General features: G+C 50.1%; 2 protein-coding genes across 2 annotated transcripts; both read right to left on the bottom strand.

The window, feature by feature from the left end:
- Positions 1–639: 639 nt before the first annotated feature.
- paqr6 (progestin and adipoQ receptor family member VI) lies at positions 640–5,805 on the bottom strand. Its single transcript, XM_085917974.1, has 8 exons — positions 5,651–5,805; positions 2,818–3,014; positions 2,594–2,721; positions 2,313–2,518; positions 2,110–2,236; positions 1,836–1,932; positions 1,534–1,678; positions 640–1,436 (listed from the first exon to the last, which is right to left on the bottom strand). Exons 1-8 carry the CDS (start codon positions 5,664–5,666, stop codon positions 1,192–1,194), a joined length of 1,161 nt encoding a protein of 386 aa, XP_085774100.1. The 5' UTR covers positions 5,667–5,805; the 3' UTR covers positions 640–1,191.
- A 919-nt stretch (positions 5,806–6,724) lies between these two features.
- Positions 6,725–15,456, bottom strand: smg5 (SMG5 nonsense mediated mRNA decay factor). The gene is made up of 22 exons (XM_085918921.1): positions 14,991–15,456; positions 14,383–14,481; positions 14,137–14,260; positions 13,786–13,942; positions 13,617–13,706; positions 13,352–13,441; positions 13,052–13,130; positions 12,839–12,964; positions 12,676–12,744; positions 12,095–12,321; positions 11,718–11,855; positions 10,462–11,274; positions 10,049–10,224; positions 9,891–9,966; positions 9,556–9,731; positions 9,281–9,439; positions 9,111–9,170; positions 8,875–9,034; positions 8,726–8,816; positions 8,494–8,568; positions 8,251–8,386; positions 6,725–8,166 (listed from the first exon to the last, which is right to left on the bottom strand). Exons 1-22 carry the CDS (start codon positions 15,053–15,055, stop codon positions 8,083–8,085), a joined length of 3,270 nt encoding a protein of 1,089 aa, XP_085775047.1. The 5' UTR covers positions 15,056–15,456; the 3' UTR covers positions 6,725–8,082.
- Positions 15,457–15,756: the final 300 nt, after the last annotated feature.

The raw sequence follows: 15,756 nt of genomic DNA, 5'->3' as shown, positions 1-15,756 counted from the left end.
TGTCACGGGCCTCATTTGGGCCTGCATTGGGGTAGTACACATTCGTTTCACGTACATTCATACACGTGTGCGCTGCACAGGACCAACGTTGATTTAAGACGCTTTATTTGTTCGTTGTGAGTCGTGTGTTCACTCGCTCAGATATTCGTGGGCGGTGGGTTTGGAGCTGCTGACATGTTGTAGAATGTTTGTGGTGCACAATGTCATCTCATTGAGGGTGGTTATTTATTAACAAAAGGAGGGCACACCTCCCACATTGTTGCCGGCCTCGAACATGGGCGCGACCTTTAACGTGACGATGCACTTCCATGTTTTGCCCACGCAAACTAGCCAAGCTATGTTATGGGAAACCATAACAAGGTTGTTTTTTTTAACAACTTTTCTTAAATGGAAAATGCGTTTTAAATTTCCATTACCATTCCAGGTTTCCGGGTTGGAAGTGCAATTCCTTTCAAGAAACCTGTACTCCGGACTCATTTGTCATAAAATGATCCCACTTCGGCTTTCTCGGGTCAATTTGGGTTTATCATTTGGCGGACCAAAAAAGACGTTTAGGTTTTGTGCTCCGTAGGGAATGTTTTGTTGTACTCGTCCCCCCTCTATTGGTCACTCTTAACACCACAGCCTTCAGCCTAACTCAGAGACTATTTGACTTGTTTTTCTTTTTTGATTAAAAGCAATGTTTTTTTTTTTATTTCACAAATAGGTCAATGACAGTGTACACAGCACATACAAGTATTTATTCATACATTCATTTTTTTCTGAGCATGTAAAACATTAAAAAGCACCGGGTTCTTTCCGGGCAAAACATCCCACTACTAATATTTGTATTAATGACACAAAGACAGAACAATACAAACAGGTAACAGTGATCCAGTCAGGAATATTGGCACTAAATATTAGAGTGGATTTTTGTAAAAGAGGTTTCTATATAAAACATCTGAGTGTTTGTAAAAGCGTCTGCCACAACAGAAAAAAATAGTTCAAGATCAAGTTATTTATAATGGAATGAATTTTACACTAAAGCATGAACATTTTTGTTTGATGAATTTCATGCTGTCTCATTAAATAATGTGAAACTTTGGTTAAAGCGGGAATATTCAACATGTCATGTGAAACTTAACTCATTAAAACATGAACTTATGTTAAAATCTCTCACTTTTTAAAAAATGTTTTAACTTGCTTTATGCACTACCTAGTGGTCACAGAGTGTTTGAGTCCTTGCTGTCGCCTGAGCAATGGCGCGCTGAAGAGGGCGATGACGGCCAAGTTGAGGGCCAGGCCGAGCGCCAGCACGCCGGCCGTGCCGGGCACGGAAGGCGCTGTCCCCGCCGCCTCCAGCCACGCCCGCCGCGATGTCATATCGCACAACACCGCCTCCATCTGGAAGTGCGTTGCCAGCACGGCGCACACGTGGAAGAGCTGATGGCTGTGGCCTGCACATGTTGGAGCATGTTCAGAAGATGCAAATTACGCACTCTAGCGTCATTGTGTCAATCAAACAGAAAGTCGATGTCGTGATGCGAGACGTACCAAAGTAGTCGAAGCGTCCCGGCGCCAACCTCTCGGGCAGGTGCGAGGCAAACAGGAAGCAGGTGAGGAAGGCCAAGGTCACCTGGTACAAGTGGCTGAGCAGAGCCTCGCTGGGACTGCAGCGCCCCCCGCAGCACAGGAGGAGCTATGTGAACACAAAAACAGATGTGGGGGAGAGAGACGCGAAGATGACCAGTGAGTGGCGTGGGAAACAAAATCCCGCTAAAGTGCTTGGAGTTGCCGCCTCGTGGAGAGCAACCAAGCAAATACGTTAAAGACAAATGTAGAGAACCATGTCTCACCCTGTAGAAGACAGGCAAACTGTCAAAGACAAAAGGCAGCACAAAGGCGGCGGTGCGCAGAACTTTGCTTCTCCGCGGGAAGCTCACCTCCACGAACCTGCCGGGGGACCAGACACACACAAGCGCATCCGCTTGACTTGTTTTCCAGCGGTTTCAATAGTCCCCATCTGCACCACACGCTCCCCCCCCCCCCCCATCTGGCCCCTTTTATCAAAAAGCAACAACATGTACGGTAAATATGTGAGCCAAGTGACAAGCGTGTGCGTCTGCTGACCGTGAGTAGCAGGAGAGGCCGGTGCAGAACAAGCTGTTGACCACAGCGATGGCCACAAAGTGTCGATGCAGCCACCCGTTGAGCCAGCCGTCGGGCATGGCGTAGCAGCCGTAGCAGATGGCGCTCCCTGAAAGAGCCGTACGGGGTCTTCAGCCCTCTCTCTCCCCATCCTCTAAATCGGACCACTTATTCTCTAGACTCACCCAGACTGTAGAGGCTGAGTGCGCCGTAGTCCAAAAAGTAGCAGATGTGGCACCACTCTGACGACATGGCGCTAAAGGTGTGGGCGCAGCAGGAGGTGAAGGGGTACACGCACACCGGAACCATGTAGGCCAGCAGCGGCCACGTGTAGCTGTCGCTTGCCAAACTGACGTCGGAGCACAGCGAGGCCAGTCTCCACACAAAGTACCTGACACGCACACGCACGTTGACAGTTAACAGGATTGGCGGCCTGCAGTTTGATGCAAATCGGAACGTCTGGCACCAGGTCGGAAGGAAGTGCGTCCAAATGTTGACTGTCTCGTTGTTGATGCGGAAGCTGCTGAGCAGGCAGTCCAGCGCCGAGCTCTGCGGGTGGCGGTAGCCCGACAGAATGCCGTCCTCGCGAAACACCTGAGGAGCAAACGCCGTCGTCACGATCGACCCGGACCTCGAGTTCATTGAAATGGTCGTAGGCGTTGCGAGCGCGTCAGCTGTCCTCGGGCTCACCTGGGGCACCTGATGGACGTCAAAGAGCGGCGGGAGTTTGACGCCGAGCAAGGCGGCAGTAGTGGCGGCGGCCGGCCAGCCCCGCCTGCGCACCTCCCCCAGGCGGGCGATGAGCAGCCAGACGACTTCGGACTGGGCGGCGGGCTGCCGGCTCGGCGGGCAGCGGCCCCGGATTCGGCTCCAGGCGCCCGGCAACACTAAGACCAAGGGAGAAGTCGCCGTTAGCCACCAGCTCTCAGCAAGCCCTGCGCTTTCAAACTTTGCAAAATGTATTGCCCGACCCGTTATAGGTTGAGCGATTAGAGATGAGAACAGATAACGATAGATATTTTTTCCCGCTCGCAGCCCCCCACCGCCCTCGGTCCAGGTTCCGGTCCTGACCCCGTTGTGGGAGACAAAGTGGTCTTTGTGCACATGCACAAGCCATCGCATTGATAAGCATGTGCACAAAATGTCCAATCCGCCAACCGCAAATTGGAATGTCCAATATAGTCTGTTTGAAATGTTTTGATGCAAAAATGAAATGTCAATCAAAATCACAAGTCAATCAAAAGTTTAATATTTTCATAAAAAGATAAAAAATGCAGAGGAGAAAAAGCTGTCAAGTTTTTAAATAAAACAAATTCAGACAAAATAGTAATATTTTTCAAAAAATGGCTGTATAATGTCGCCAGTACACCCAAGAGTCAAGATTTATGAGTCAGTCTTTTGTTTTTATTTCTGTGATCAGCTTTGCGTCTTCCATACTTTGTATCTTCTGGGCGGCTGTTGTTTTTGTTACCTTCAAATGAGATTCCCGCCTTCTGGAAAGTTCTCGAGCTCAGTGTCGAATGCTGAGCCAAAGAAAAGTATTTAAATGGGAAGGCGGGCGTTTGTCTGTTGATACTTTAACTAATCTCGGTGTAATATTTAACCAAACGCTCTCCTTTCAAAAGCACATTAAGAATATAACCAGAATCGCGTTTTTTCACCTTCGTAATATTGCTAAGATTCGCCCAATCCTCTCGACCGGTGATGCGTAAATTATTATACATGCGTTTATCACGTCGCGCCTGGACTACTGTAATGCATTATTCTCTGGTCTTCCCAAGTCCAGCATCAAAAGTCTACAATTAGTACAAAATGCTGCTGTAAGGCTGCTCTCACGGACAAGAAAATTTGATCACATGACCCCAATATTAGCCAACTTACACTGGCTCCCGGTCCATTTAAGATGTGACTTCAAGGTTCTTCTGTTAACCTATAAATCATTGCATGGCTTAGCGCCTTCATATCTCGTCGACCTAGTTGTTCCTTATGTTCTGCAGGGTCTAGAGCATTTTCTATTCGAGCTCCAGAGCTCTGGAATGCCCTACCAATGAATATTAGAACTGCTGCCTCAGAAACATTGAAGACACGTTTAAAGACATATTTCTATGATATGGCTTTTAATTAACCTGTAGTGGCCGATTCGGCTGGAGTTTGTTTTTGCTCCCTCTCCCCGATCCCACTTCCCCCACCCCTCCCCAGCTGGGGAGGTGGTTAGGTGACACCCAAGCTAGATTCTCGTGGACCAAATTCAGGATGAGGGAACTGCAGCGGATTACAGCTCAAAATCAGGGGATGCATTGAGAATAATTGTCAATTGTTTGTCTATGTGAAGCCCTTTGAGACTGCTTGTGATTTAGGGCTATACAAATAAACTTGACTTGAATTGACTTGAACGGTGACGGCGGTGAGCTAGTTCCCCTTTGGGGCTACACTCAGGCAAGGTTGCGCAAAGGTGTTCCTCCTCCTTCTAACCTGCACAGTTGACATTTCTCACGTGAAAGTTGCGACACGTTAGGTAGGCAAACACCTTGGGCTCATTTCAGAGACGAGCGACACAAAAGGTCGGCTGACTCCAGCTTCCATCGTCCGGGACATCAAAACACCTAAGTTGATGCACGCCTAAGGAGGTGAAGTCAAACAGCTTCAGCAAGTATTTAAATGACTGTCGATTCTACTACAAAGTTAGGATTTGAAAAAAACGCTCTCAAGTCTTGCATGCACCCTTCAAATTTGGGTTAAATTTGAATAAACTCTGGAAACTGGTTCAACAACGTATTTTGTCTTACACCCAAAGATTGGTTGTAGTTTTTTCTTTGCCAACTAACCCAAAGTTGGATAAAATCCACCCAAATATCTGATTCGCTGCAATTTTTAACCAAGCACTTTTAAGGATGTATTTCATGCAAAAACACATGACTGACGATGTGTTTTTGTGGTGTTCAAGAAAGAACAAATTTAATTAACTAAGATTGCATCACCAGTGAAGCTGTTTGGAAATCACCCCAACAATGTCCAACCAGGGGGACAGTCAAAAATTGTCACTTCAACTCGGGAAAATGTTTGAAGGTCGCCCTAATATTTAATACAGTAAATGCTCGTTTTGGGACTAAAAGTTAAAAACTACTCGGTAATTCTGGTGGTCCCTGGAAACAAACATATTGTAGCAACTTTGTTCTGGTAGTTCGGTAACGTTACAATGTATAAATCTATATTTGCATAACTTTGGAGGTGGATCTAACTTTGTGTGAAAAGTTTTGTACGACAAGAATGTGGCCAACTTTTTCACAATTGGAACTATGTTGTCTAATTGGATTCAGTTTGGCACGCAATTTTAAGGCTCTTTCCCACGTCTCGGAGTTTCCTCGGATGCCCAAGCCGGCCCGGCCCGACCGCCTCGTTGTTTAGACGGCTTTCAACGAAGGAACAAAAACAGAACAGACCGAAGTAGTGGTAAAATCCACACAAGACTCAGCATGACAGGAGAGGAGCCAATCATCCTCCGTCATGTGTCACGTCCACTTACCGCGACTGTCGGCCATCAGCGCGTGACAGGAACCAACTGGAGAGAGGGGGGGGGATTTTTCAAAGTGTTTCGTTGTCTTCTCGCTTCTTGTGTTTCTCGTTGATGTCGTGTCTCGCCTGCATTGTCAGTTTGTCTCCCTTGGCGTTCTGTCGCTGGGCTCGCCCTCGCCTCGCCCGCTCTCAACATTGCCCAATGAGAAGCGCGCTCACCACCCACGTGTCATAAAATGGGCGGAGCGCTTTCGAGGGGGCGGTCACAACAACACGAGCCACGTGCGTGCGCGCGCTTTCAGAGTAGAGCGAAGACAGGCGTCTTCCTAGAGAATTCCTCAACATGTTTGCGTTGCCCGGGGATGTGTACGGTGACGTCACGGCTATGGAGCGCGGAAGTAACTTCTAAAGCGCGTGCAAAATGAGCAGCAGTAAAGCATGGGGGTTAGTTGTGTGAAATGGAATCGCATTGCTGCCACTTTCCGTTATAACATAATATATTTCAGTTTTGAATGTAATATTTCATTACGTTCCAACCAAAATAAGTTTGACTTCTTTCAGAAAAACAAGAGAAAATGTCTTCTTCTTCAGGCAAAATACTGTTTTTTTAAATCCAGCTGTTGAATGAGATTAAGATCTTCAGGGTTTTTTCGCTCAACGCTCAAGTCAAAAGAAATTTTGAAGAAGATAGTAATTTATCGAGGACCTCTGAGTGGACGTCAACTGTGAGCGTCTTGTGACTCGTTTCATGTAAAAGTTCCTTCGAATCACGGCACCTTCTTCCTCGGCGCCAAGTGCGTGCCCACGACTCACCCCACTCAAAGGAAGCACAAAGCGGTGCCAGTCGCCGCCCGACTGGCACACGCATGCTCGTGCACACATGCACGCGCCAGTTGTCATGTGATTGGCTGCCAGCTACGCGTGCGCGCGGGTGAAAGAAGACAATAGTCGAGAGGACTGTCCATCGATGCAACCGTCGCACGTAGTAGTGTGGTGAGCCGCGCCCCCTTCTGGGCAAACCGAGAACATAATTGTCATCAGTTATCACTTGTCAGGTAAACAGAGCGATGACCAAATGAAAATTTCAAATGATTGTTTTATTGTTGAATGCATTTTCACACATAGATGCCGTTTGTTCGTTTGAGTGTCATCATGTAGGTGAGAGACATTTCTCACTTCTCTTAAGAGCCTGCACACCTTGCATGTTATTTTCTTTCCTTTTCTTTTTGAATAAGTGACACTGTGACAAATAAACTGGCTTTCCCTTAGACATTCGTACATCAAAAAAGCCTAATTAACACCATTAATTATTTGGGTGCAAGAATACAACCCATATGAACTTGATCATGGGGTTGTTGTTTCCTTTTTCTCCAGCGCACGACACACACGACTCCAAAAAAATAAAAAATCAACAGCTACTGGTAATTTGAGGATGAACCTGAAGTGAAAAATCTGTAGAGGTCCACTAAATTTGACCATCTTGAAAATTTCACATGCACTTTTAATTTTATGAAGCAAAAATGTTTGTATTCTCTTTAAAGTCAATTCTGTGGGAATAAAGTCAAAACTGTTTTGACCGTTTTGAGAGGTGGTTAAAAAATTCAGTTTTGGATTTTAGTCTAAAGAGCTGCCCGCCCTCTCGCTGCACGTGTTCAATCGTTTGGGGTCATTCATCTCCTTATGTCAAATTCTACTGGTTGGCTTTGAATCGGGACATTTATTGATACGGTCATTGCAAATTTTCCCATTCAGGTCCTTGTTGAAGAGGAATTTATTGTGCATTTCAACTTCATCCTGAAATTCTCGTCACAAAAAGTAACATCACAAAAAAAGAAAAAAAAAACCCCACACAGGACAAGAAGTGTACCTCGTCAACATCCCTTGCAAGCGCTCTTTTTTTTTTTTAGTCTCCCGGGGCCGCGGCAGCCTGCCGTTGCTGCTGGCTGCCTTTTGTGGCCACCTTGCTTGCACTCTCTCTTGATTGCAAAAACGGGCATGGCTCGCCTTGCAAAGACAACGAAAGGGGAAATCGCAGACACCGAATGACTTCAAGTCTGTGTGTGTGCGCCAGCATCTTGTCTCTCTCCCAACAAGTCGAGCGTGCTCCCAGCCGAGATGGAGGCCAAGCACCAGTTTGGTGTCTCTGCACTTCCGCCGAATCGCCGCCAGCGTGGCCGTTTCGGGAAGGCCTTCTGGGGCCCGTCTTTCTCTTAGTGGCTTCTTAACTCCCTTCATAAGCTTAAACTCTTTCCATCCGTCCGGCTTCATGTTGAGATTTGATTCTGGAGACGCATATACACACAGAGCAAAAAGAGTGGCAGAGAGAAAGAGAGAGAGAAAGACAGGGGGTGAGAGAGAGAGAGAAAGAGGGAGAGCAAGAGCGAGAGAGGAAGCGAGTCTTGTGATTGATCCGACATGGGCGGAGCGTTGCGTGGTCGGCCCTCAGCCTATCTCCTTCCATTGTCGGTAGAATTCAGCGATGTTCTTCAGCTCCATGCCTGCTGAGGTCGCTGCCTGCACGGCAGACTGGGTGCACACAAAAGAAAGAAATAAACACCATCAGCGACAACGTGGTGTAACATCAAGTTGACTGTTTAGGTGACGCCCAACCTTCATGGCAGCAGAGCGGGCGCACAGCTGCTCCACGAGATGTCCGGTGAGAATGGTGACCATGCCGGCCGTGTCGTCGTCGATGCTCTGCGAGAGGGTGAGCTGACGGCAGCTGTCCACCATCTTGTACATATGCCTAGCGGAAGCAGGAAAAGGCTATCGCTCTGTTCTCCGTGTTGCTGCAAGACAACTTGACGACCAACTGCAAAAGTGGCCAACGAGAAAATAAATCACGGGACATACCAGGCATCGAGGTCCTGCCGTTTTAGCTTATCTCTTTCAAAACTTCGTCCCGCCTCCTTCTGGCAGCGGATGTATCTGCAAGGGAACAAGAACACTTGAGTCAGGTTGCTGGCTTTGTTCTTCTCGTTTGTCAGGTGGCGCTATTGAGCAAGCTTTGGATGTTAGCACCCTTTTTAGATGGCCTACAAAAAGGCTGAGCACTAACATTAGCAAGCACTCAAGCGAGGCCCACCTGTTGCCTTTGCGAAACTCAGACTCTAGGAAGCGGATGCTGTCTCGCGCGCCAGCATTTTCCTTCTTCAGGCGGTCCAGTCCGTCGATCACTGCGAGAGGCAAAAGCCGCTTTAGCTTGACGTTTGCAAAACACAAACTCGTGCCGACCTGTTCTGGGAATGATGACAATGAAGCAGCCGCTGGCTGCCAGGTGTCGCACGAGACCCAGGTGCTGGCAGAGGGCGGCGGCATCGGGGACCAGGTAGGGCGACATGGACGACTGCGCCTTGGGCTGCCGAAGGCTGCCCTCCAGCTGCGACACCTCCAACTGTCACAGCACAGCGTCATTGTGTCGTGCCCGCAAGACAACCAGAGCAAGCCAGAGAAAAGCACCGCGCTCAAACCTGGAGTCGGAGCTGAGCCATATCTCGCATCAGGCGATTTCTTCGCGCCTCCTCTTCGGCCTGAAATGCCAAAGGGCAGAGGAGCTCTCAGACGGGACACCTTTGCTCGATTTTTTTCGTGACTTTGAGGTGGGCACAAAAAATATGCACGCTGTGCCGGTGCATCTCACCATTCGGAACTGGGCCTCAGCTTGCTGCAGCAGGTCATCGGCTTGCGACTGGCCGACGCCGGTGAAGATGCCCGCCTCCGGGTTGAAGTGAAGCACGTTGCCCTGAAGACTGGTGAGGAAGTGGCCAAAACTGCGAATGCAACACACGCGCACCACACACTGGAAGGCAAAAGGGAAACAGCAAATTTTGATGAAACACGCCAAAGCCGTTGGCGTACAGCTCGGCCAGTCAACCAGCTCGCCGTAAAAGGAAAAGGAGGTGTGAGTCGCGGTACCTCCTGCAGGGGGCTTAGGGAGGTGCCGCGGCGGGCAAAGTCCAGGCGGCGGTGGGCGAGGGCCAGGGCGGGCAGGTGCCTCAGCGCCACATCCTCAGGCAGCAGCAGCGTCTGGAGCAGGGCAGGACGCTCGCACCCGCCCAGTAGCTCCGTCACGTCCGGGTTCAGGTCAGCCTCTGCCGAGCATAGCCATCACGCGATGTCACAATTTGGGCAGGGGAAAAAATCCCGCTCGACGTCGGTCTTGGTTTTTGGGGGAGGAGGGCGTAATGGATGGCGAATACGGGCCGAACTCTCGTCGGGTCTATTCCATTTGACCGTGGGCGCCGACTCACCGGCTTCGAGGATCTTGTTTCCATCTGGCAGCAGGTTGAGGAGCACAGACAGGCGGTTCCAGAGGCTCTGGGAGCTCTGCGGGCAGACAAGGAGGGGGGGGGGGGGATCAGCGGAGGCTGGCCCAAGTGGGACAGGCGGGCACCACATTTACATTTACCTGTGCACACATGAGGATGATGTCAGTGTTGGTCCGGAGCCAGTCGACGAACACCTTGACCACCTGGATCAAGCCCTGATCGGTCAGGATCTCCAGCTTCTCCAGGAGCGTCTTCTCGCTGCGTACCGACGGGGCGCTGCGCTGGCTCCCTTCCGAGTCTGAGTCTGAGTCCGAGTCTGTGGCGGAAAATGTATCTCTTGTTTTCCTTGTGATGTGATCAAAGCCCGGAAGTGGATCTGGCAGGATCTGGCAGGGTGTGGCCCCTCAGCATCGGGTGCGCGCTGGCCAGTTTAACTTTTTTTACGTTCGTGCTAACAAATAAACCCATTCCATTCTTGCATGTTAACTTGTTTTATCGACTTGAAAAAGCTCCAACTGCAGTTGTTATCAAAAAGGGGGCGTAACTTAATTACCGTTTTGGTTGATTCCATTGGGGGCGCTCGGGTTCACATCGCAGGGTAATGGAGCAGCAGCGGCATCAAGGGAGGAGTCCCGGTCGGCGGGGGGCTCAGCGCTGGCGGCTTGAGGCCTGAGCAGCACGTTGCTAAAGGTGGGCGCTAGGCGGAAGCAGCGCTTGGCCTGGAAGAGCTGCGAGGACATGGCCTGCAAGTTGCTGCTGATGCTGCCGGCGTCGCTGGCCGCCGGGGGCCCGTTAGCCGCGGGAGGCCTTTGGCCGCCTTCCCCCTTGCCCTCCTCCTCCTCGCCGTCCCGCCTCTCCCGGGTCTGCGCCCGGTGGCGCTCGCAGCTTTCCGTCTCGCCCATGTCCTCCAGGTCCGAGCGGGACTCCTGGCTGTTCATGTCTGAGTCCGTCTCCACGTCGAAAGCCGTGCCGCCCTCCTCTTCCTCCTCCTCGGAGCCGCTACCCCAGCAGCCCTCCTTCATCTCCTTCCGGCGAGCGGGCGGATCGGGCGGCACAACTGGCGAAGGGCAAGCGGGGCGATCTCTGGCCACTGGGGTCTCGTCCTCCTCCTCATCCTCCTCTCCCTCGTCTTCGCTCTCAAAGCCCTCGCTGAGGTCGCTCTCGTCCTCGCCGCCGCGATCCTTGCGGCGTCTGCGCATGCGTGACAGGCGGCCATACTTCTTCCTCTGTTGCTTCTGTTTGGCCTGCTCTGACTCGTGCTCTTCCTTCACAATGATCGTCTTCGCGGCGGACTCCTCTTCCTCGTCCCCTTGGTCCAGGGAACCGTTTTGCAGAGGCTCGCCCGGCCCGTTTGCGTCCGGGTCGTCTACATGAGAAAAAAAAAGACACTGCTAGTATAAGTTTATGGCAGCACAAAAAAAGCTTTTATACTCTCCTGCTTTCCCATAAAGCTATTGCGGAAGCAATGTCCTCAAACATTTGGGCAAGCAGAGAGTTTGCTTTACTCCCACCTACAGGACTGGAGCACAAAATACAAAAAGGTTTTTCCCCTCCACAGCTAAACGGCATGAGCATGTTCGTTGGGATCATTAGTCAGGTATGCATTGCTCGACAAGTCGAACTCGGTTACACACTTGACGGCATCGACCACAAGGACACAGCTGATGATACTTGAGTCGCGCGTGCAAACACATGCAAAAACACATACAAGCAATAGCAGGCTCTGTTAGATGTTCATTCATCTACTTCATTAGTTGCCTGTATTGTAATGCATGAATCGTAAATTGGAATCGCTGCGCCGCCCCCCACCTGTGGCGTCCGAGTTGAGCGGTGGCACCCGGCTCTCCGCCTCCTCCAGTTCAGCCTGCAGCCGAATGTTGACGTGGTTCACCAGATGGGAGAAAAGCGCCAGTGTGAATGCGATGGACGCACTGTACTGCTTTGAGCCTGCGACACAATTGCAATTTTTTTTTTTTTTTTCTACATGGGTTTTACAGTCTACCTACTGCGCAGCTCTTGTGCATGGTGAGGAAGAGCCACAGTTTCCAATGGACTTTTCAACCATTTATTTAATGCCTCAAGAACAGTCAAAGAATAAATAAAATGAAAAAAACAAGGGAAAACAAATGTGAGCTCGCTGCTGTTGGCCATGGCTCACGCCTGGAAACCGAATTCAATGGGCTCACCTCCTCTCTTGAGGCTGTGCACCACCATCAGGCACGTCACCACCATCTTGAAGACCAGCGCGTCGGGCAGCATGGCACAGCAGCCATCGGTGGCATGTTGCTGCTGCTCCTCGTCCTCCTCGCTGTGGGGGTGGCTTTGCGACGGCGCCGTTGGCAAGTAGAAGAGCACCAGGTTGAAGTCCTCCAATACAGACTGGCACAGCGAGGTCAACTCAGACTCCATCAGGCTGGAGATAGGGATGACGCATGGGAAAACCTTTATTCACAAAACCGATCCATTGCACTTGGTATCCATTTTTAACCCTATTTTACGGGTTTTGACTGTAAATGGGCACGATGTGCCCCATCAGTAAAAATGAATTTATTTTCTGACATACAACTATGAAACATGCCATAAGCAATGCTGACTCAGTGCAACAAGTTTTTTTTTTAACTTTGATTTTTCCCACAATCATCAAACACGCTTTGGTCAACCTACCATGATGTATACCTTCTTTCTGTTTATAGCATAAAATATACGATGGTGGCAATAAATGGATGGTTAAGTAATACATGTCTCACATCTATGTGGCAAGTCTCACCTGTTCTTGGGCTGCAGCAGACTTTGCAGGTACATGAAGCTCACCAGGAGACGCTTGATGTCTCGGGATCTGGAGGAAGTGCAATTAGGAGCCATAAAAAAAAAAAAAAAAAAAAAAGCCACATCATCACTTGTGTTAATAAAAGCCGCAGAGTGATCCTCACCTCTGTCGGGAGGGCGACAGCTTCTTCATCTCCTGCTTCTTCACTTGCTGGTACATCTTGGCCGCTTTGTCAAAGAGCCGCTTCAGGTTGCCGTAAGCGCCCTCGAAAGGGCTCTCTGACTGGATGCTTTGGAGGCAGGGTTAAGGAGGAAGAGAGAGCTTTCCGTCAAGACGCAAGGTGGACACCGGGACCGACGCATGGAACGCCACTCACCAGCGTAGGTAGTAGTAGGTGGCTTCCACATTGTAGAACTTGCTTCCAGCCAGCGTGCCCAGCTGATTGAAGGGCATCCCTGGAGGACATGGTGAAAATGACATGCATCGAGTTTAAGAAATGATGATAATGGAGACAAATTGGATGCACTTGTTTTATTCCCCTCCCTTTCAGCACATTGATGAGCCATTAGACCGTGAGAGCTGGCTCAGCATAATGTTTCTAAAAACAATATGTCCGCCTGCCTGAATGTGAAAGCAAGCGAACGGAGGACGCCTCGAGGCCAGGCGGCGCACTCACCAACGTGCGGCATGACTGACAAGGCCTGGTGGTAGAACCTTTCGGCCAGATGCTCTGCCTCCACGCCGGCCAACTCGTTCTGGTAACGGGCTGGAGAGCAACAACAACATATGGAATCGGCGAGACCGATGACTTAAAATTGGCTGCGGATGAGAATGGCCACTCCAGGCTGTAGCCGCCGGTCAGGAGTGGCTCCGTCTAACCCACCGACTGAATGCTCGAGGAAAAGTGACAAGCAGACGGACGGATGGACGCCGTAACATACCAAGATCGCCAAGGTAGACGAGGCAGCGGTGACAGGCCATCTGCGCCCACTCCATTTCCTTGGGAGAAGCCGACAGCGCTTTCTTCCGCCCTGCGTGGAAAGCCCAAAAAGCACAGAACTCGGCATTTTGGCACCCGAGGACAACCCGCGGCTTTGCGCATTTGCTTACCGATAAGCGGGTCGGTGACGTGCGTCCAGTCGATGAAGTCCTGCAGCTCAAGCTGGTAGTGCGACTGGACGTAGAGCAGCAGGTGCTGGTAGAAGCCCACGCCAGCGACGAGGTGTGTGCGGTAAGCGCACTCCAGGACGCTGCGGCTGTGGATGTGCTGAGAAGTGCCAAACGTGAAATACAGAATGTTTAAGAAAAAAATAAAAACTTTTAATTGGTCACTATCTCATAACTTTGAAAGTGGGTTTGGAACGCAGACGAAGGTTCGCCGTTACATGAGGTTTGATCTTATAAATTCAAACAAAAGTCTATGTGAGTCCCTTCTTTTAAGAACTCCCAAAAAGTAAGCACCTTCTTGTTGGTTTTGATGACCTGGATGACTTCATAGTAAACCTTCCTCCACAGCAACTCCTCCGCCTTGCGGCCGTAGCCCACAGGGTGCAGGAACATCAGCTTGACGCACAGTTCCCTCAGCCTGCACGCAGCCCCGGGAAGAAGGCAAAAGCCATTAGAACCCTTTTGCAACAAATACTGTCGGTTCGCTTTTTAGGACGACACCGGGGAATTTGACGCCCACTTTAGGGCGGTGCAGCGTACTTGTTGCGCAGGCTGATGTTCTCAGGCTTGAAGACCTCCCTGTACGATGCCTTGCCACCAATGATGACATCCAACTTGTGCACCGACTCCACCACCGCTCTGCGTGGAGTCAGTTGAGCAGCACACAGGAAAGGGAAAGCATTAGTCATCTTCTGACATATTTTGAAACTCAGATTGAAAAAAAGAGTGACACCTCAAATTCTGACCAGTCATGGCAACTGTCTGGTTGGTACCAGTGAAACAAACAGTCACGAGATATCAGCTCTTCAATCAAACAATTTTTGCTGTCAGTCTGTCACTTAGTTGTGCCAGGCATATCAAATGAGCACAAAAATGGAAGAAATAAGGCTGCTATAATCACTTCTGTGTCATAACTTTGTCGTTTTAACAATTGTCTTAGGAAAATCAAACTTGCTTTACTGCAAGAGTCTTCATAATGCGATCCGGACTGGTCCGGTGTTAGCCAACTCATCGTTGCTATGTGGCACACCTACTAGCGCAAGTGACAATTGAGGGGAAACGAAAGCGTTTGTTTCGTAATAAAGGAAAGCTTGAAAACAGGTTGGCATCCCACCATTTAGCCCGCGTTAGCACGGCCTCGTCGTTACCTGTACAAGCGCTTGATGAGAAGGACTTTCGCCTCCGGTTCGCTGTCCTGTCCGGGTCCGCTCATGTCCACTTTGTACTCCGCGCCTCTGGGGTAAAAAACGCCCCGGTCGTCGCACACTCACGCCGGCTGCCTCAGGCTCGTTCGTCCCGCCCGCCGGTAGCGACAAGCGTGTTGTTAGCCGGCTAGCGCCGTTAGCCCCCAAGCTGTCTCGTTAGCTCGTCTCGCCGTTCCGATACGGTCCCGGCAAATAATCTGTTTGTTGTGCCGCCGGGCCCTCCTCTACCCATCCGTTCCGGGCAGCGGATGAGAGGGGCGCCCGGTGATTTTGACTCGCGGCGGTCAGCTCAAAGAGCCTGGCGTGCCTCTCGTGCCAAGCTCCGTTGCGGGGAGTGCGACGAGAGCTGCCATTCTTCCTCAACAGGAAGCGTCCACCTCCTGCTTATCGCGAGATTCGACAGACTGCGCGAGACTACGACAGCGGGTTGCCAACACAGGAATGTTTTAAATCAGCAATCAAAACAAAACAGGAACCAGGAAGGAAACGCCACGTTGAAAGTTACAGTTGAACTATCAGACTTAGATCTATTAGGTGATTCTTTTTTATTCGAACAAGTTTGAACAATTTCACCAAGTGTAATGCAAACTCGTGAGATCACATCCCTGGGTTGCCAGATACGAGACTAAAAACTTATGCACTTGTCAACAAATAAACGTGTTGAGCTTGAATATTGAAAATGAAAAAAACAATTGTAAACTGTTTTTTG

The sequence above is a fragment of the Syngnathus leptorhynchus genome, chromosome 8 (assembly GCF_054491065.1).
Source record: "Syngnathus leptorhynchus isolate UIUO chromosome 8, UIUO_Slep, whole genome shotgun sequence".
Classification (NCBI taxonomy): Eukaryota; Metazoa; Chordata; class Actinopteri; order Syngnathiformes; family Syngnathidae; genus Syngnathus; species Syngnathus leptorhynchus.
This window is presented reverse-complemented; position numbering and strand designations above follow the sequence as displayed.